Below are 23,124 nucleotides of genomic sequence, written 5' to 3'. Positions count from 1 at the left end.
TCTTTATTTGTCTAATCTGTAATCACACTGTTGTGTGCTGACGAAGACCTTGGGTCGAAACGTCCATAGTACTTGTAACTGTCTTTAACTTGTGAGGTAACTAATACTATCTGTTTTATTACTAATTACATTAACCTCACTGCAGCTACCATTTGTTTTGTTTACTTGAGTCAGGGAAGTAAAGAATTGACCACAGGGCTACTTAGGTTAGGGAAGTAAAGAAGGCTACACATTGTGCTGAACACACATAAATTGTATAGTCTACAAGGGGCACTTATTTTTAGGTTTGTTGAATGCACCAATGCACTTTTTTTGACAGGTACCTACTTTGCCAGATCTCAAGAAAATATTGGATTTTGTCCATACTCTAAGAACATCAAATGACAGTACAGTAAGTGATTGAACTTTACACACTCACACAATTACAATTCAATTTTTTTATGATTTCAATCAACAGAGAAGGAATAAGTATAATTTTTATATGGTTTCAATTGACACATTAGGGGAATAAGTATAATTTTTATATGGTTTCAATTGACACATAAGGAATAAGTATAATTTTTACAACTTTTATTTAACTCGCTTCTTCTGTCTGTCTGTCTGTTTGTCTGTCTGTCTAGATCAAAATGGCCGAGCGAAATAGCAGGCACTTCTAACTGAGAGATACAGTTCATAATTGGTACGTGGGTCAAGACATGAAGACAAAGCATCGTGACGTTAAATTTTACTTAATTGGTCGCCTGATTAATTTTTGATGAATTAATTAAAACTTTGACCAAATTAGTAGGCAGTTCTATCCACACGCGTCATCACAGCAAAAGCATGTCGTCATGGCAAAAGCGCGTCATCACGTTCAATAACTGCGCAATGGTTTTTAGTCATGTAACGCTATTGTATATAAAAACATGTAAAGTACTAAAAAAAAATTTCATAAAAAACGTTTTGATAACAAGCTTTTATTAGTCATGTAACTCTATTGTAAATAAAATATGTAAAGTACTAAAAAAATTTTTCATAAAAAACGTTTTAATAACAAGCTTTTTTGTAATAATGCACTAAAAAGTAGATAATAAATTATACACTACTATTTAAATTACTATAAACAAAAGCTTGGGTCTCTTCCTAAATATTAGTAAAGGTATCCAATAGATACTAAAGTGGCCCACACTTTTCTTTATTGTAATTTATATAGTAGTGTATAATTTATTTTCTACTTTTTAGTGCATTATTACACAAAAGCTTGTTTTTAAAACATTTTTTATGAAATTTTTTCTTATGGTTTCAATTGACACATAAGGAATAAGTATAATTTTTATATGATTTCAAATGACACAGAAGAAATAAGTATCTATATTGAAAAACTGCAGTATTTAGCACCAAGTTTTAAACTGAGACTAGACTACCCGTTATCTAGTTAGATAACTGTGGGTTTCGAGGGTCATCCATACATGACATCACGTCTGTCACTTATCATCACAAAAGAACCAGACCCCACATTCAAAAAGGCGTCACACCTCAGACGTTTTTGTCTTTTAAAAACACTGAGTTCGTCTGAGCCTGGGTCTGACAACATAATCTCTTCATATGCTGAGGTCACAAAAACAGGTCAACTCTACTTCACCTGCCCAGTGTCCTCCCAACTCAGACATGTTTTTGTCTTTGAAAACACAGCTTTTGGCTGAGCATGGGTTTGACCACACTATCTCTTCATATTCTGACGTCACAGGTGAACTTTACACCTACCCAACACTACTTCACCTGCCCAGTGTTCCGCCAAGTCTCAAACAACATGTTTTATCTTTAAAAAAAAATTTTTAGGCTGAGTATGGCTCTGACCACAGTATCCACGTTATATACTGAGGACAAAGAAACAGGTTAACTCTACTTCACCTGCCCTGTATCCCGCTAAGATCCAATAGGCAAAGGCAACTTTATCATTCACAACAAAAAACAAACAAAAAATAATTGAAAAAAAATTAACATTGACATGTCTCAAACCAGTGCCACCTGCATGGTAACCTAGAATCTGCCCTAGAATTAGATCTAGAATTATTTCAAATTAAATTTTATCTTAAATTAGCCAATTGTATATCTAAACAAAGATTTTTATAAAATAATTTAGGCCTGAAATAGATTCTAGATGTAGAATTTACATCAGTCTAGTGATCTAGATCTAGACTTCTAGTAAAACTAAATGAAAAAGACAGTTGAAAATTGATATAAGTGTTGGAACGTAATTAATACAGCAAACGGACGTATTGTTAAAGTTATAGCCATAGGAAAATTAGCTTTAGAACGCGTTAAACATTGGAATGGGAACACAATCTTCTTCGATAGAAGCCGCCATTTAATTGTACTAAAAAGTAAACAAAACATGTGACGTCACTATTCACTCAAAGTAAAGTCGTTTTTCTAAACTTTTAAAATTAATGTGGTTAATCTACCAATGAATAAATCAATAAATTAATTAACGTCTTTAAATAAATTTGTGATTAACCGTCTGTCTAAAAAGAAAAATTGTTCTCTACCTACATACTATTTTACAGCCCTACACATAGAGCAGATTTTCTCCAGTAGTCAATCAAACAAAAAAACAAGCAAATAAATATTCAAACATGTAAACAAACTTTTTTTAGCAGTATAGAGATATTCTAACCCGAACAGCTGCAATCTTTAGCATCAAGTTTTAAATTGAGATCTTCTAACCCTAACCCTAACAGCTGCAATCTTTAGCATCAAGTTTTAAATTGAGATCTTCTAACCCTAACCCTAACAGCTGCAATCTTTAGCACCAAGTTTTAAATTGAGATCTTCTAACCCTAACAGCTGCAATCTTTAGCATCAAGTTTTAAATTGAGATCTTCTAACCCTAACAGCTGCAATCTTTAGCACCAAGTTTTAAATTGAGATCTTCTAACCATAACCCTAACAGCTGCAATCTTTAGCATCAAGTTTTAAATTGAGATCTTCTAACCCTAACAGCTGCAATCTTTAGCATCAAGTTTTAAATTGAGATCTTCTAACCCTAACAGCTGCAATCTTTAGCATCAAGTTTTAAATTGAGATCTTCTAACCCTAACAGCTGCAATCTTTAGCATCAAGTTTTAAATTGAGATCTTCTAACCCTAACAGCTGCAATCTTTAGCACCAAGTTTTAAATTGAGATCTTCTAACCCTAACCCTAACAGCTGCAATCTTTAGCATCAAGTTTTAAATTGAGATCTTCTAACCCTAACCCTAACAGCTGCAGTCTTTAGCATCAAGTTTTAAATTGAGATCTTCTAACCCTAACCCTAACAGCTGCAATCTTTAGCATCAAGTTTTAAATTGAGATCTTCTAACCCTAACAGCTGCAATCTTTAGCATCAAGTTTTAAATTGAGATCTTTTAACCCTAACAGCTGCAATCTTTAGCACCAAGTTTCTCAACTCGCCAACTGCTGAGAATAGCCAAGAGACTGGCACAGTATCCTAGTGATGACCTTCACAGCATTATTCACAAAGCTTGCTTGGCAAGGTCAGTTGATTTCTTTGTTAAGTAGGGTCAGTTTAAAAAAAAATTAATTGTCAGTTCTTGTCACATTAATGTTAGTTGGTCAGCTGTTGTCACATTAATTATGTCAGGTCAGCTGTTGTCACATTAATTATGTCAGGTCAGCTGTTGTCACATTAATTATGTCAGGTCAGCTGTTGTCACATTAATTATGTCAGGTCAGCTGTTGTCACATTAATTATGTCAGGTCAGCTGTTGTCACATTAATTATGTCAGGTCAGCTATTAAGATTGAAATGTTACAATATTTCTATGCATGCTGTAAGTTTAAACCTTGCTTTCAAGATTTTTGCCAAGACTTGCTCAATCAGCTTTAAGTCAAACTCTAGAAGAAGCAAAGATTTTGCCACAGACAAAAGAACATCATTTAGATGATTATGAACATTCAGTTTCATGTAAGTCTATGCCAACCTCATGTAAATCTATACCAAACTTATGTAAATCTATACCAGCCTCATGTAAATCTATACCAGCCTCATTTAAATCTATACCAGCCTCACATAAATCTATACCAGCCACATGTAAATCTATACCCTCATGTAAATCTATACCGACCTCACATAAATCTATACCAGCCACATGTAAATCTATACCAGCCTCACATAAATCTATACCGACCTCACATAAATCTATACCAGCCACATGTAAATCTATACCAGCCTCACATAAATCTATACCGACCTCACATAAATCTATACCAGCCACATGTAAATCTATACCAGCCTCATGTAAATCTATACTAACCTCACATAAATCTACACCAGCCTCACATAAATCTATACCAACCTTTTGTAAATCTATACCAACCTCATGTAAATCTATACCAACCTTATGTCAATCTATACCAGCCTCATGTAAATCGATACCAGCCCCATGTAAGTCTATGCCAACCTCACGTAAATCTATACCAACCTTATGTAAATCTATACCAGCCTCATGTAAATCTATACCAGCCTCATTTAAATCTATACCAGCCTCATGTAAATCTATACCAGCCTCACATAAATCTATACTGACCTCACATAAATCTATACTGACCTCACATAAATCTATACCAGCCACATGTAAATCTATACCCTCATGTAAATCTATACCAACCTCACATAAATCTACACCAGCCTCACATAAATCTATACCAACCTTAAGTAAATCTATACCAACCTTAAGTAAATCTATACCAACCTCATGTAAATCTATACCAAACTTATGTAAATCTATACCAACCTCACGTAAATCTATACCAACCTTATGTAAATCTATACCAACCTCACGTAAATCTATACCAACCTTATGTAAATCTATACCAACCTCACGTAAATCTATACCAAACTTATGTAAATCTATACCAGCCTCATGTAAATCTATACCAACCCCACGTAAATCTATACCAATCTCACATAAATCTACACCAGCCTCACATAAATCTATACCAACCTCATGTAAATCTATACCAACCTCATGTAAATCTATACCAACCTTATTTAAGCTATAAGAAGTAACAATAACACACTATGCATACAGGTGAAGTAAAAAATGGAATGGCGAGAATTGGTGCAACATTGGTTCCAGTTTATCAGCCTCAAAACAAAACCAAAGTTCCAGATATCCTGTTCTATGAAAATCATCAGGTTAGGTTTTAGTTAAGGTCATCAGGTTAGGTTTTAGGTAAAGTCATCAGGTTAGGTTTTAGTTAAAGTCATCAGGTTAGGTTTTAGTTAAAGTCATCAGGTTAGGTTTTAGTTAAAGTCATCAGGTTAGGTTTTAGTTAGGGTTAAGTCTGTTTTCATCATTCTAAACTTGTCATCTAAAACAAAAGGACATACATAGTTTTTTAATTTTAAAGGCTTGATATAAAAAAAAAGGATTAAAAAAAAAAGATTAATTTTTTTTTTGTCAACTGCTTTGCTAATTTTTCTATTGATTGTGTTATTGAGTTGCTAACTTTCCTGTTGATTGTGTTACTGAATTGCTAATTTTCCTGTTGATTGTGTTACTGAATTGCTAATTTTCCTGTTGATTGTGTTACTGAGTTTCTAATTTTCCTGTTGATTGTGTTACTGAGTTTCTAATTTTCCTGTTTAGCATCTAAATGTGATGGAGGACATGCTGAAGGACTTTACCCTGGGGGAACACCTGTTGCTGGTGGGCAATCAGGGGGTTGGCAAAAACAAAATTGTTGACAGATTCTTGCAGCTTTTAAATAGACCAAGAGAATACATCCAGCTACACAGGTCAGTGAAGTCCAGCCTTGCAGGTCAGTTAGGTCCAGCCTTGCAGGTCAGCTAGGTCCAGCCTTGCAGGTCAGTTAGGTCCAGCCTTGCAGGTCAGTGAAGTCCAGCCTTGCAGGTCAGTGAAGTCCAGCCTTGCAGGTCAGTGAAGTCCAGCCTTGCAGGTCAGTGAAGTCCAGCCTTGCAGGTCAGTGAAGTCCAGCCTTGCAGGTCAGTTAGGTCCAGCCTTGCAGGTCAGTTAGGTCCAGCCTTGTAGGTCAGTTAGGTCCAGCCTTGCAGGTCAGTGAAGTCCAGCCTTGCAGGTCAGTTAGGTCCAGCCTTGCAGGTCAGTTAGGTCCAGCCTTGTAGGTCAGTTAGGTCCAGCCTTGCAGGTCAGTGAAGTCCAGCCTTGCAGGTCAGTTAGGTCCAGCCTTGCAGGTCAGTTAGGTCCAGCCTTGCAGGTCAGTTAGGTCCAGCCTGTAGGTCAGTTAGGTCCAGCCTTGCAGGTCAGTTAGGTCCAGCCTGTAGGTCAGTTAGGTCCAGCCTTGCAGGTCAGTTAGGTCCAGCCTTGCAGGTCAGTTAGGTCCAGCCTTGCAGGTCAGTTAGGTCCAGCCTTGCAGGTCAGTTAGGTCCAGCCTTGCAGGTCAGTGAAGTCCAGCCTTGCAGGTCAGTTAGGTCCAGCCTTGCAGGTCAGTGAGGTCCAGCCTTGCAGGTCAGTGAAGTCCAGCCTTGCAGGTCAGTTAGGTCCAGCCTTGCAGGTCAGTTAGGTCCAGCCTTGCAGGTCAGTTAGGTCCAGCCTTGCAGGTCAGTTAGGTCCAGCCTTGCAGGTCAGTTAGGTCCAGCCTTGCAGGTCAGTGAGGTCCAGCCTTGCAGGTCAGTGAAGTCCAGCCTTGCAGGTCAGTTAGGTCCAGCCTTGCAGGTCAGTTAGGTCCAGCCTTGCAGGTCAGTTAGGTCCAGCCTTGCAGGTCAGTTAGGTTCAGTCATTGTTAATATTTGAACTGCCCTTACCTAATGTCATTTTTTTGGTTAATTATAATGTCAAGAAAATTTTTGAATTGCAAGAATCCGAAGTATTACATGATATTTATCCTTATCCCAAACTATTCACACGTACCCCCTATATTTGCCTGGACTATTGCCAATTATTTTCCCAAAGATTTTACTGCAGACAAATACACAACTACATAAAATGACCCAAGACAATTTTAACTTTTTTTTCTACTTCTTGTTCTGGCCACTTCCCCCTAACTCAAGTCTTCTTGTTCAGGGACACAACAGTCCAGACCTTGACCCTCCAGCCCACAGTCAGGGATGGTGTCATTATTTATGAGGACTCTCCTCTGGTCAGTAAAAACTTTGTTCTTTCAAAATTTTTATTTACACCGTGCTACCTCTAAATACAAGTTTTTATTTACACTGTGCTACCTCTAAATACAAGTTTTTATTTACACTGAGCTACCTCTAAATACAAGTGCCCAACATTCAACAGATATGAACAGTTTAGCCAGTGATTGTTTTTGTATTAAATTACAAGCAAAATTTGCAATATGAGGATCTGCATTAGTTAGTTTCACAGTTCATTGAAAAGAAAACTACAAAAAAGTTGCAACTGATCGTGCACTGCAGTCATTTAAATACTCAACTCCACAACATACTGAGAGAGAGAAACAGACATTTCCGCTATTTACATACACGTCTAACTCAGCTCCACAACATACTGAGAGAGAGAAACAGACATTTCCGCTATTTACATATACGTCTAACTCAGCTCCACAACATACTGAGAGAGAGAAACAGACATTTCCGCTATTTACATACACGTCTAACTCAGCTCCACAACATACAGAGAGAGAGAAACAGACATTTCCGCTATTTACATACACGTCTAACTCAGCTCCACAACATACTGAGAGAGAGAAACAGACATTTCCGCTATTTACATACACGTCTAACTCAGCTCCACAACATACTGAGAGAGAGAAACAGACATTTCCGCTATTTACATACACGTCTAACTCAGCTCCACAACATACTGAGAGAGAGAAACAGACATTTCCGCTATTTACATACACGTCTAACTCAGCTCCACAACATACAGAGAGAGAGAAACAGACATTTCCGCTATTTACATACACGTCTAACTCAGCTCCACAACATACAGAGAGAGAGAAACAGACATTTCCGCTATTTACATACATGTCTAACTCAGCTCCACAACATACAGAGAGAGAGAAACAGACATACCTCCTTAACAGGTTTGTTTTAAATGGCCTGCACGATAATTCAGCAAATGTCATTCTAAACTATCAAGTAGGATTGAAGTTGAACTATTTTCAGTAAACTTGAGTTCCATTAAGTTTAGGAGTTTAGCGTCAAGACTGTACCAAGTAAGTGACCAAAAGAGTTTATCATTAGTGAGTAAATGAACAAAGTCCTCTGCCTATCACCTCCATGCCACATCTCTGCCAGCATCTTCAGTAAGCTCAAGATGGCTGATTTCCAAAGTATACATACATATATATATATAAAGCAATGTTTGTCTGTCTGTCTGTCTTTTATGCATTGATCTGATCAGCATGAAACTATACACTAAAGACATGATGGTCAACAATAATAATTAATTATATTGAATCAGGCGTGACTTCAGGCGCGATTTGACGCCATGGGGTTTCCTGTGAGCGCAATGGCGCCTATGTTCATTCTAAACAGTGCGATAGACAATGGATAAGATGGGGAGTTATAGTCACTCACTATATTGAATCAGGCGCATTCACCAGCAAGGTGCAATGTGGGGCCCCAGGCTAACCCGTGAGCGCTATAGAGCCTTTGTTTGGTTTAAACAGTGCGATTGACTATGCATAACATGGGATTTTAGTCGTTCACTAAACATAATCAATCATGTCGGCTGGCACACCAGCAGGGTGCTATTTGGCATCCTACGCTGTCCTATGGCGCCTACGTTAGTTGTAAGGAGCACCCTACATTATTGACAAGGTGGCACACAACATGCAATGATTAAACCGAGCCAGGGGCCGTACACTGCGCCCCTGCAGTATTGTAATCAGGGGCTAACGAGAGTCTCTATGTCCCAGACACTTAGGCGCTGAGTCATTAACGTCCACCCAAGACTTTCCAGTGCCCCGATAAATATGATCCAAGAACAGGCATTGTTTACCTTTAAATAACTTAAGTTTGGGCAAAGAAAGTCCTTGAATCTCATTAAATTGGACTTTAGGATAGTGTAACTTGAATCTCATTGAATTAGACTTGTGGAGTAGGAATTACACTTGTGGAGTAGGGTAGTGGAACTTGAATTTCATTGTATTAGACTTTAGGATAGTGGAACTTGATTCTGTTAAACCTTTGTGTTGTAGGTGGTAGCTGTTAAACCTTTGTGTTGTAGGTGTAGCTGTTAAACCTTTGTGTTGTAGGTGGTAGCTGTTAAACCTTTGTGTTGTAGGTGGTAGCTGTTAAACCTTTGTGTTGTAGGTGGTAGCTGTTAAACCTTTGTGTTGTAGGTGGTAGCTGTTAAACCTTTGTGTTGTAGGTGGTAGCTGTTAAACCTTTGTGTTGTAGGTGGTAGCTGTTAAACCTTTGTGTTGTAGGTGGTAGCTGTTAAACCTTTGTGTTGTAGGTGGTAGCTGTTAAACTGGGCCATGTACTTGTGGTGGATGAAGCAGATAAAGCAGCAACTAATGTCACCTGTATTTTAAAATCTCTGGTCCAGTCAGGAGAAATGTTTCTTTCAGATGGTCGGAGAATAGTTAGTGGTTAGTATATTGATTAGTTTCATTGTTGATAGATTAGTTTAATTAGTTTAGAATGTGTGCATTTGATTTTATACCTAAAGAAGTTATAATTTTTTAATAGTGTAAAGTTTATTTTTACTTTCTCGTATATGAAGTATAGATAAAGTATTGTAATTGTGCAAAAAAACTCGAGATTTTGATAAATCTCGCTGTTTTACACCTCCCTGAGTTGGAAAAACATAAAGTGAAAAGTTCTAATATATTTTTCTTTCAAATTTTGACTAATTTCTGGTAACCAGAAGTAGAACTTTACGCTATTTCTTATCTCTCAAAAAACACGTATGAATTTATTTTTAACTTTTTTCCTCTGTGTATTGTCTGTCACAGTTGGAAAATTGCCCACAAAATTTTGAACTTTTCTACCAGACCGAGTTATTTCAAACTTTTTACGTAGGTCAAGACTTGAAGACAGTGTATTGGGACATAAAATGTTATTTAATTGGATAATTAACTCTTTGAAAATTAATTTTTTCTTTATAAAGTACTAATTGTTCCACATTATTTCACATATGTTGTTTGCTGTTCATTTGGTCCCACAATTCTTTTTTCTATTTTTAAAAATTGATTAAAAATCATGTTCATATCCAGAACTTCCAACTCAGTAGTGTTATAAAAGAATATTCAAGAAAGTTAAGGGGAGATCACTCCTGCTCTACTACTTAAGGAAGTTATAATTTGTCCATAGGGTTAGGTTTGTTTTCTTACTTAAAGAAGCCAGTGTTGAACTTGATCTATTTCTAAATTTGCAGCCAACTCCAGCCTGTCATCAAGTAAGAATATAATCAAAACTCACCCCGATTTCCGCATGATTGTTCTGGCCAATAGACCAGGATTTCCTTTCTTAGGCAATGACTTTTTTGGTGCCATGGGTAAGTCATGAGAAGAATTTTGTTTTTTTTTACAAATTGTAAACTCTGCAAAAGGTCATAGAACTCACTCTAAAAGGTCATAGAACTCACTCTAAAAGGTCATAGAACTCATTCTAAAAGGTCATAGAACTCATTCTAAAAGGTCATAGAACTCACTCTAAAAGGTCATAGAACTCACTCTAAAAGGTCATAGAACTCATTCTAAAAGGTCATAGAACTCACTCTAAAAGACTCAAAAAGGTCTTAGAACACTGTAAAAGGTCTTAGAACTTTCTCTTCAGCTGTCATGCAGGTGGTCTGACTGTTCTCACAGGTGACATCTTCAGCTGTCATGTCATTGATAACCCACAGGTGACATCTTCAGCTGTCATGTCATTGATAGCCCACAGGTGACATCTTCAGCTGTCATGTCATTGATAGCCCACAGGTGACATCTTCAGCTGTCATGTCATTGAAATCCACAGGTGACATCTTCAGCTGTCATGCCATTGATAACCCACAGGTGACATCTTCAGCTGTCATGTCATTGAAATCCACAGGTGACATCTTCAGCTGTCATGCCATTGATAACCCTGACATGGAATCAGAACTGGCAATGTTGAAGCAGTATGGCCCTAACGTGTCAGAGACGACATTAAAACGGCTGGTTTCAGCTTTTGCTGAGCTCAGACAGATGGCTGACCAGGGACTCATCAACTATCCCTACTCCACAAGAGAAGTGGTCAATATGGTCAGACATTTGGAGGTAATTTCTTTCATTTGATCCACATATGCTAATGCTAGTTAGTCTACAAAAGTCTTCAAGTATATTTAGTTTGACTCTTGTCAAGTTTTTACATTGACCAATTAGTAAACAATAGACATTATAAGTCTAGGTTAGACATTAATTCCTGGGTCTCCATTAGACATTAATTCCTGGGTCTCCATTAGACATTAATTCCTGGGTCTCCATTAGACATTAATTCCTGGGTCTCCATTAGACATTAATTCCTGGGTCTCCATTAGACATTAATTCCTGGGTCTCCATTAAACATTAATTCCTGGGTCTCCATTAAACATTAATTCCTGGGTCTCCATTAGACATTAATTCCTGGGTCTCCATTAAACATTAATTCCTGGGTCTCCATTAGACATTAATTCCTGGGTCTCCATTAAACATTAATTCCTGGGTCTCCATTAAACATTAATTCCTGGGTCTCCATTAAACATTAATTCCTGGGTCTCCATTAGACATTAATTCCTGGGTCTCCATTAAACATTAATTCCTGGGTCTCCATTAGACATTAATTCCTGGGTCTCCATTAAACATTAATTCCTGGGTCTCCATTAGACATTAATTCCTGGGTCTCCATTAAACATTAATTCCTGGGTCTCCATTAAACATTAATTCCTGGGTCTCCATTAAACATAATTCCTGGGTCTCCATTAGACATTAATTCCTGGGTCTCCATTAAACATTAATTCCTGGGTCTCCATTAAACATTAATTCCTGGGTCTCCATTAAACATTAATTCCTGGGTCTCCATTAAACATTAATTCCTGGGTCTCCATTAGACATTAATTGATGGGTCTCCATTAGACATTAATTCCTGGGTCTCCATTAGACATTAATTCCTGGGTCTCCATTAGACATTAATTGATGGGTCTTCATTAGACATTAATTCCTGGGTCTCCATTAGACATTAATTCCTGGGTCTCCATTAGACATTAATTATTGAGTCTGCAATAGACATTTATACTTGGACTAGATTATTGCATGTTTAATTGTTTCAAATGATTTGATTCCATCTTGCTATTACAGAATTACCCAAATGAAGGCTTAACTACTGTAGTTCGAAATGTTTTTGATTTTGACTCGTACAACAAAGAGCTGCAGGAAACCATTGTTGAAACAATGCACAAGCATGGGATACCAGTGGGGAGTAGCCAGGCTGCTATAACATTAGCTAAAGAGTAAGCTCCAGTAGATTACAGAGTAGGATGGGATACCAGTGGGGAGTAGCCAGGCTGCTATAACATTAGCTAAAGAGTAAGCTCCAGTAGATTACAGAGTAGGATGGGATACCAGTGGGGAGTAGCCAGGCTGCTATAACATTAGCTAAAGAGTAAGCTCCAGTAGATTACAGAGTAGGATGGGATACCAGTGGGGAGTAGCCAGGCTGCTATAACATTAGCTAAAGAGTAAGCTCCAGTAGATTACAGAGTAGGATGGGATACCAGTGGGGAGTACCCAGGCTGCTATAACATTAGCTAAAGAGTAAGCTCCAGTAGATTACAGAGTAGGATGGGATACCAGTGGGGAGTACCCAGGCTTCTATAACATTAGCTAAAGAGTAAGCTCCAGTAGATTACAGAGTAGGATGGGATACTTTCCTGCTCGACATTTCTGCCCAACATCCCCCCCCCCCCCCACGGATCAGTTACCCTTGTAATTTTTTTTCCCCCAAAATAGCGCCCTGTCATTTACAAATGAACTCAAAACCTAGTCCATGCATTAAAAGAAACTTCCATAACGCAATGTGGGGGTTAGGGCTGTGGTTATTCTTAGTGTTAGTATATTTTCTGCTGGGAATAAACTTTCTCTGCGCTTTGTATAGAAGTTTTCTTCATGTTGCTTGTGGGTGTTTTCTCCATAGGGACAATAAGTAAAGGAGGGGGGGGGGTTACTGCAGGGGGATGGGGGCTACTGTAGGGGGAGAGGGGGCTACTGCAGGGGGAGGGGGCTAATTGATCTGGGTGTAATTGAGGGGGGTGTCCAAGAGTAATAGCTGGGGGTGAAGTTCTAGATTCAATTGATTCATGTGGAGCTTAAAGTTTTTTAAGCATAAATGGATTTGATTCTTTCAAGTATTTCAAATTACACATGCACAAAACAGAAAATAAAACTTGGTGAGTCTTTTTGTATTCCTGTGAATTTTGAGAGACTGGATTATGTTTTGTCACGGATGTGAATGAATTGACTATTAAAAGCTCTCAAGATAATTTTGAGTTTTGTGTTTGAGCTTATCACAAATTCTTGTTGAATCAAGTTTGTTACAGCATTTAGGGCTGACACTTTTCTGGGAGATTCTGGATTCAAGAATCAGATTTTTGTTCAATTTCCTTAGTTTGACTAATTCATGTTTTAAAATGGAGGCTGTTTAAGCTTGATCATTTTGGTAGTCTAGAAATGCTTTTATTATCCAGAACACAGAGTCCCCTCTACAATTTATTTTGTTCATAATCTTTTTTTTTTTGTTCCTTTTGTTTGTGGGATGTGGCAAATCTTGTAATTTTGTTCTAACTTTCCAGTAGCAAAAACACCCCTGGTGGCAATGCAAGAATATCTATTTTTTAATCTAATTAGACATCAGTTAAGTCATAAAAATGTAATAGAAATATTATTATATTCAACTAGCTGCATACCTGTGCTCCACCATGGTACATCTTTTTTAAATGTACCAACTTGGGAACAGAACAAAGCTAGACACAACACAAACACAACATCCGCAAACCGAAAGATAGAACATTCACAATAGAGTATAGAGTTTCATGACTTAAACCATTGTGCACCTAATGAATGTGGTGACACGTGTATAATGTTGCTGAATAGTTGATTCAAAATTATCCTTAGTAAACAGTACTTTCAGTGAATAAAGATAGCTTTTTATCAAACCATGCTAATTATAATATTCCAACAATAATGTCCTCTTACACGTCTACAGAATTTGCATTCACATTTTGCTAATTATAATACTCCAACAATAATTCCCTCTTGAGATTTTGCATTCAAATTTTTTTTATTAGCATGAGTTGAATTTATTTTTAAAAAATTACAAAACAGCTTAATGTTTAATTAATTTTTTTGACCCTATTATTATTAAAATGTATCCACTTTTTCTAGGAATCTAAACAAAAATGTTATTTGACATTGATCCGTTTAATATGTTTTAGCAATTTGTGTGTATTTAATATTTCCTTTACATTAAGCGAAAGAATAAAAACTGTGGCGGCTATAAAATAAATTCAAGTCATTATATAAACAAACCCTACTTTATCACTTATAATAAGACACTGTGATGCAAGTAAAAAGCATGTGGTGTGTTTACTTTTACGGTTCCAAAATCTATAGCGATTACCGTTATATTATAGATAACAAAAGAAAGGGGAGATAACTATCTGTTGTTCACACCAAATGTAAGGTCACTACTAGTTCTATATAATCTTAAGGTCACTGCTAGTTCTACACAATCATAGGGTCACTGCTAGTTCTCTAGGATCTTAGGGTCACTGCTTCACATTAAATTCAGCATGCATTGTGTTCTTGTATTTTCCTTCTCATTGGAGCTTAATAATTCTCAGTGTTCTGTAAGTTTTGCAAGTGCTAGATTAGAATTTGATCAACTTGACATTGCAGAGCATTGAGTTGGGACTTTGTTTTTTTGCTTGATGTAGTTAGTATAAAAGATTTAGATATCAAGAAAGAAATCACATGAACTACCATTGTGACAGCTCAAACTGACTACTGGGCCAGGATTCTTGATGCATGTGTGTCATGAGGTCAAGCTTTCCACAATATAGAAATACTAGCTGCATACCCGTGCTCTACCACAGTGAATCTTTTTTAAATGTACCAACTTGGGAATAGAACAAAACTAAACACAAACACAAAAGAGAACAACGCAAACACAAACACAGTACAAACACAAATGCAAAAAACACTTTCCTAGGCATCCGCGCCCAGAGAGAGCCTTTCCAGCATTCTCTAAAAGTCTAATTTCACCATCCGTTTTAGTAACAGAAAAAACAAAAACCAAGAATAGCGATTTTGAGAGATCATAGACTAATTAGAAAATAAAATAAATAATCTTAACATTTTTCTGTTTTAATTATGAACCTTAACATAAAAGAATCAATGCAGTTGTAATAAAAAAAAAATAACTTAATTATTGAGAGTTGAATTTCTTTTTGAATTACCTCCCCTGGCAAAATTATAAAATATTTTTATTCATTAGTTTTTTTCTAACCTGAACGAATATAGTATTTGACATTGATTCGTTTAATATATTTAAGCAATGTGCGTTTATTTAATATTTTCTGCACGTTACGCGAAAGAGTAAAAACAGTGTCAACTATACAAAAATTTTTTGTCGTTATATAAACAAACCTTTCTCTAATGTTTATAATAAGACAATGTGGTGCTGTTTAAAAGAAGTGCATGGTATGATGTTTACTTATGCATATTATAGATCACTTTATGACTATGTCATGTTGTGACCTCTGTCATATTTCAATTATGTCAACTGTTATTGGCCACTACAACATCCACTCAGATCAAATCCCATCACAAAATTGTAAGAGTGGTGCTTGCCCTGAACTCCTCCGAACCCCTAAGACTGACTCACCCAACCCTTAAGGTTCCATAAAACCCAGGTTCAGAACCACTGTTCTAGATCAAGCTATATGTATTCTGGACCAAGTTATGTGATGTTCTAGACCAGTGGTTCCCAGTGGCGGCCCCCTTTTACAAAAAGTAAGTGACCCATGACCCCCATGGAATTAAAAAGTCAAAATTAATAAGGAATTTTATAATGACTAAAGTAAGATTTTCTTGTAGACTTTCAAAATGAATTATTCTTGATAACTGTTTTAATACGATGAGTAAAATTTCATGCTATTAACTAGCCTCAACATTCGCAGTTTAGTGTTTGTTAACAGTCAAATAATTATTGATGGCTACAGACAAATAATGAATGATGGCTACAGACAAATAATTAATAATGGCTACAGACAAATAATTAATAATGACTACAGACAAATAATTAATAATGACTACAGACAAATTCTCCCTTGAAAGTTAACAGGGCACATATACAGTAGATCAACTGTGGCTATATGATTAAGTTCTGGCTATGTGGTAAAGTATGGTTAGGTACTGGCAACATGGTTAGGATTTGGCTATGTGGTTTAGTACCGGCTACATGGTTAGGTTTTGGCTATGTGGTTTACTATGGCTACATGGTTAGGTTTTGGCTATGTGGTTTACTATGGCTACATGGTGATATACTATACCACATTTTTTCTCCAGAATTCCCCTACCTCCGTTGGTCAGAGTGGGACAATGGCATGAAGAAAAAATGAACCAATCAAAACTAGCTGTGAAAACTGAACAAATATTTATCAGGGTGAGTCAAACTGAATGCTGTTTGGTTAGGGTTAGGATGAGTTAAAGCTCTATGGTTTGGATGAGTTAGTAAAGCTCTAGGTTGATAATCTAAGAAATGCAGCACCATCATTGTTTACTTTGAAAAGAAATTATATATCTGAAAATATACAATTGGTAATGTGCTGATGAAATGGTCATCAACTGTTGCACCAGTTGGGTGTATTGGACTGAATGGCCAAAAATCTGTGGCCCACTATTGCTTTAAGAAAAGCTGATTTGTTTGTGTAGCTGACAAAAAGACAAATTATATTGTGTATACATTAGCACTTAAAGTAAAAAAAAAAATCAAAGCAACACTAAAATGTTTTCCATATTGAAACAAAGCAAATAATAATTGCTTTTAAAGGACCATTGAATTTTATTATGAAGTGTCTTGAGTTTTCTATTATCTGACATTGCAGTAAAGTGTGATGGTTATGCTCTTATTTTATGTATATGTTATATAGATTAAGTATATAAGTATATATATATATATATATATATATATATATATATATATATATATATATATATACATATATATTTTTTTAAAAATTTATTTATTTATATATTGTCTCTAGAATTTTTTTATAATATGTAATATAAAAATATAAGCCGATATAAGCGCACATTTAAAACATTGCAATATCTCTAATTCTGGAAAAACAAAGTGTCATATTACTGGGTTATAATTTTAAGAAAGCCAGAACAAGATCAAAAGACTGAACAGTTGATTCTTCTAATAGGGACCAGTTGATCTAGGTGTGCAAACAAAGACTTTGGACAGAACAGAGTCAAGGTCACACAAGTTCTCTGAAGAGGAAGTTCATGCCTTGATTCCTTTAGATGAAGCCAACATAGTTTGTGATGTTGCTGTCAGTAAAGGTAGTTGTCATTGTGATGCTGTTGTAAATCACTGATCCACCACACACACAATCACTGATCCACCACACACACAATGACTGATCCACCACACACACAATCACTGATCCACCACACACACAATGACTGATACACCACACACACACACAATCACTGACACACCACACACAATCGCTGATCCACCACACACACAATGACTGATCCACCATACACACAATCACTGATCCACCACACACACAATCACTGATCCACCACACACACAATCACTGATCCACCACACACACAATCACTGATCCACCACACACACAATCACTGATCCACCACACACACAATCACTGATCCACCACACACACAATGACTGATACACCACACACACACAATGACTGATACACCACACACACACAATCGCTGATCCACCATACACAATCGCTGATCCACCGTACACAATCGCTGATCCACCATACACACAATCACTTATCCACCATACACATTCAGCAATCCACCATACACAATTACTGATACACCACACACAATTGCTGATCCACCATACACACACAATCACTGATCCACCACACATACAATCACTGATCCACCACACACACATTCACTGATCCACCATACACACAATCACTGATCCACTATACACACAATCACTGATCCACCATACACACAATCACTGATCCACCATACACACGATCACTGATCCACCATACAGGTGGGCCGGTGCCACCTAATCTATGTCAAACATAAAGTTGTCCACTTGTATCAGACCCAACTAGTGACTATATCAAACATAAAGTTGTCCACTTGTATCAGACCCAACTAGTGACTATGTCAAACATAAAGTTGTCCACTTGTATCAGACCTAACTAGTGACTATGTCAAACATAAAGTTGTCCACTTGTATCAGACCCAACTAGTGACTATGTCAAACATAAAGTTGTCCACTTGTATCAGACCAAACTAGTGACTATGTCAAACATAAAGTTGTCCACTTGTATCAGACCAAACTAGTGACTATGTCAAACATAAAGTTGTCCACTTGTATCAGACCCAACTAGTTTCTATGTCAAACATAAAGTTGTCCACTTGTATCAGACCCAACTAGTGACTATGTCAAACATAAAGTTGTCCACTTGTATCAGACCCAACTAGTGACTATGTCAAACATAAAGTTGTCCACTTGTATCAGACCCAACTAGTGACTATGTCAAACATAAAGTTGTCCACTTGTATCAGACCCAACTAGTGACTATGTCAAACATAAAGTTGTCCACTTGTATCAGACCCAACTAGTGACTATGTCAAACATAAAGTTGTCCACTTGTATCAGACCCAACTAGTGACTATGTCAAACATAAAGTTGTCCACTTGTATCAGACCAAACTAGTGACTATGTTAAACATAAAGTTGTCCACTTGTATCAGACCCAACTAGTGACTATGTCAAACATAAAGTTGTCCACTTGTATCAGACCAAACTAGTGACTATGTCAAACATTAAGTTGTCCACTTGTATCAGACCCAACTAGTGACTATATCAAACATAAAGTTGTCCACTTGTATCAGACCCAACTAGTGACTATGTCAAACATAAAGTTGTCCACTTGTATCAGACCCAACTAGTGACTATGTCAAACATAAAGTTGTCCACTTGTATTTTTAGTGGCCAGGAGGTCAGCAGGGAAGAAGCAGCATGATGTCATCTATGTGGCCACATGTCATCCCATAGGTTTATACAGCCTGACATCTACATCACATACAGTGCACTTCATTGACCTATATGATGTTTTTCCATCAACAATGGGATCATATAGACCTCACGTAAGTAACATTTTTTGGTCATTTCTATTTTACATCAAATTTCAATTTGATATAAGTCTTTGTTATAATGCTTTTTATTTGACATCAAATTTCAAGCTGTTTTTGTTTTACTTTTTTATTTTAATGCTTTTTATTTGCATCAAATTTGAAGCTGTTACCCAATTAACTTGCAAGATGACTTTTTGTTGACTGTAGATGACTTTGTTAACTAGAAATGACTTTTTGTTAACATTTTAGATGTCTGTATTAATTAAGGATGTCTTTGGTTATTTTAACCCTTTATCTACTGACGGTACTTATAAGTACCGCTTTAAATAAGTGCCTGTATAAAATTTAATTAAATACGAATTTTAAAAATTATTGATGTAATGAATAGTATTATCTACCTTGAGTCCCCGGTAGTTGGATGGATCGATTTTTTTTTCAAAAACTTTGGTGTGGCGCAAATTTCAATGTCTTCCTGTATCGGTAGTTTACAATTGTTCTGTAACGTTCTCATACACGTTCCTGATTTTCTTTTGTTTTACCTTATTCTTAAGGTTTTCATCCCCAAATATTTTTTATTGGCATCTCCAATAGTCAGGCAAACGCATTTAACTTCTAGTTATACAATTTTAATAAAATTGTCTATGTATTAGATCGATGTTTACAAGTGGACTTATAAGTACCGTCAGGGCACACGGTAATTTTTTTAGAATTTTTAGGAAATGGCAGATTTTTTATGTGGAGTGACATAAATATTATTTTGATAATTAATTAACGAAATGTACTCAAAAAATGATATTTACACATTTATAAGAAGGTTTACCTAAGAAATATTATAATTACATGTTGATTTCTAGTAGTAAAAGAATAACATGAATAAAGGTAGCAGTTGCAGGCTCGTTTACTAGGTTTAGTATACTTCATTTGTATACCAAAGCCCACTTCTAGTAGTAAGATTTAATTTGTTAGTTATATTTACTGCAATAAACTGTCTTGCCTAAAATAACTTTTATTTACGTAATGTATACCTGTAGACTAGTAACAGTCCATACTTCTGCATATAGTATAGATCTATATGGTAAATTTTAATCCATAAACAGGAAACAGTAGGCCACTTCAACTATCCTAAACATATCGAGCTCACTTCTATTTATGAACTTTACACTGTAGTGTAGACTTGTCATAACATTCTAGTAGGCTACAATTATACTAATATTACTAGTAGTTGTGTACTGAACGACTAGGCTTTTGTTTGTTTATGCTGCTCATTGTAAGCTATTGGAAGCTTCCAGCAAAAGCATATACTTTTGTGCTGTATTTGTGTGTGAAAATTACAAAAAATGACTGTTATAATGATTGCCATGTTATTAGTAAATACATTGTATCGTTTGTTCCTGTTTTGTAAAAAAAAATTTTTTTGGAAAAAATGTCCTACATTCCTGACGGTACTTATAAGTACCAATATCTGTTTGGGTAATTAAAAATTTGTGAAACGAAATTTCCTTCGACATATGCTTTAAATGTGCCAAAAGCAATATGATAACACATAGTTTAAGAAAAAATTTCATTCAGAACCTAATTCCGTAAATAAAGGGTTAAAATGCACCTTTTAAATTCTATTACCTCAAATTTCCTTTTTATTGGCTTTATAATAACCTCAAAGTTCCTTCATATTGGCTTTAAATTTCCTTCATATTAACTTCAAAATTCCTTTTATTGACTTGAAAGCTATTTTGACACAATGGAAAAGTTAATTTGGTAGGTACCCATTTCAAAATGAATTTTTACAAGCTTTTATTGAACTTGAGATTCCTCCTGCTTAATGTTTAAGTCATGGGTCTGTCAATTATATTTTATCCATTTTTACTGGACCAGTTGGTTTCAAATTTGACACGTAGTTCAAGAACATAAACTTTAACTTTAAATGATGTGATCTATTTTTCAAAAATGATTTACTATTGCTAAAAAAAAATAAAAAAGCGTTTATTTATAGTCCCAAACATTTATGTGTGCACAGAAAAGAAGAAAATAAATGATTTTCCTTAAAGATGTAGTGACCATAAAAAATGGCCATAGTACTGACCATAGTACTGGCCATAGTACTGGTCATAGTACTGGTCATAGTACTGACCATAGTACTGGTCATAGTACTGGTCATAGTACTGACCATAGTGCTGGACATAGTGCTGGACATAGTGCTGGCCATTGTACTGACCATCTTACTGACCATACTACTGGCTATAGTACTGACCATAGTACTGATCAGAGCTTAATATGACTTGTTTGATCAGAGCTTAACATGACTTGTTTGATCAGAGCTTAACATGACTTGTTTGATCAGAGCTTAACATGACTTGTTTGATCAGAGCTTAACATGACTTGTTTGATCAGAGCTTAACATGACTTGTTTGATCAGAGCTTAACATGACTTGTTTGATCAGAGCTTAACATGACTTGTTTGATCAGAGCTTAACATGACTTGTTTGATCAGAGCTTAACATAACTTGTTTTACTTTTTCAGGTCAGAATTCAGCCACTGGAAGCACCACTAGATGACCGAATTATTTTACATGAACAAGTGGTATGATTGAACTATTTGACATGAACAAGTGGTATGATTGAACTATTTGACATGAACAAGTGGTATGATTGAACTATTTGACATGAACAAGTGGTATGATTGAACTATTGTACATGAACAAGTGGTATGATTGAATTATTGTACATGAACAAGTGGTATGATTGAATTATTTTACATGAACAAGTGGTATGATTGAATTATTTTACATGAACAAGGGGTATGATTGAATTATTTGACATGAACAAGTGGTATGATTGAATTATTTGACATGAACAAGTGGTATGATTGAATTATTTGACATGAACAAGTGGTATGATTGAATTATTTGACATGAACAAGTGGTATGATTGAATTATTTGACATGAACAAGTGGTATGATTGAATTATTTGACATGAACAAGTGGTATGATTGAATTATTTGACATGAACAAGTGGTATGATTGAATTATTTGACATGAACAAGTGGTATGATTGAATTATTTGACATGAACAAGTGGTATGATTGAATTATTTGACATGAACAAGTGGTATGATTGAATTATTTGACATGAACAAGTGGTATGATTGAATTATTTGACATGAACAAGTGGTATGATTGAATTATTTGACATGAACAAGTGGTATAATTGAATTATTTGACATGAACAAGTGGTATGATTGAATTATTTGACATGAACATGTGGTATGATTGAATTATTTGACATGAACAAGTGGTATGATTGAATTATTTGACACTAAGCATACTGCCTAGCTTTGCTTAAGTTTTAAAATAAAATAATTGAGAATTTGAAAACAGTAATTTTATGACATTGAAACGTAGGTGGAATATTTTCAAACTTATAACTTGCAAGGTGATTAGAACTGCAAAGGCTTCCTTAAAAGTATAACTCAAATATTATATTAAATTAAATTTCGCAATTAATTTTAAAAATTTAATTACGATACATAACTTAATTTATAACTAAATTCTTAACTAAACTAATGCTATACTTTGTGATTTTCTGTTTTTGTTGAAAATAGTATAAAAATAAATTTAAAAATTATTACTTTAAAAAGTTACCTTCCTTGTACATAGACCGAATGACATTGTCTTTGTTTACTTTTTCACAAACAATTGCTATGTATATATTAAAAAATACAGCATCTGGACAAATCTAAAGACCCTAAGGGCTTTAAATAGCCAGATGTACAGAGGTGAAGTACCCTAAAATCTGTATTGAAATTACCCTCTGT

At 35.7% G+C, this 23,124-nt stretch overlaps 1 protein-coding gene across 7 annotated transcripts in view; it reads left to right on the top strand.

Moving 5' to 3' along the window:
• LOC131941212 (von Willebrand factor A domain-containing protein 8) overlaps positions 1-23,124 on the top strand; it is a 75,775-nt gene that overhangs the window by 25,358 nt on the left and 27,293 nt on the right. For all 7 annotated transcript variants that reach the window (XM_059300274.1, XM_059300269.1, XM_059300273.1 and 4 more), the window contains 14 exons: positions 320-391; positions 3,401-3,516; positions 3,837-3,946; positions 5,073-5,179; positions 5,634-5,782; positions 7,026-7,101; positions 9,393-9,528; positions 10,317-10,436; positions 10,976-11,181; positions 12,238-12,389; positions 16,504-16,600; positions 17,367-17,505; positions 19,168-19,325; positions 21,832-21,891. In XM_059300274.1, coding sequence (XP_059156257.1) covers positions 320-391; positions 3,401-3,516; positions 3,837-3,946; positions 5,073-5,179; positions 5,634-5,782; positions 7,026-7,101; positions 9,393-9,528; positions 10,317-10,436; positions 10,976-11,181; positions 12,238-12,389; positions 16,504-16,600; positions 17,367-17,505; positions 19,168-19,325; positions 21,832-21,891 — 1,698 coding nt within the window. The remainder of the gene's footprint in view (positions 1-319; positions 392-3,400; positions 3,517-3,836; positions 3,947-5,072; positions 5,180-5,633; positions 5,783-7,025; positions 7,102-9,392; positions 9,529-10,316; positions 10,437-10,975; positions 11,182-12,237; positions 12,390-16,503; positions 16,601-17,366; positions 17,506-19,167; positions 19,326-21,831; positions 21,892-23,124) is intronic.

This window comes from Physella acuta, unplaced genomic scaffold, assembly GCF_028476545.2.
Source record: "Physella acuta isolate Inbredline_101_S28 unplaced genomic scaffold, ASM2847654v3 ptg000353l, whole genome shotgun sequence".
Taxonomy (NCBI): Eukaryota; Metazoa; Mollusca; class Gastropoda; family Physidae; genus Physella; species Physella acuta.
Note: the sequence above shows the minus strand (reverse complement) of the source record. Positions and strands in the feature narration are given on the sequence as shown.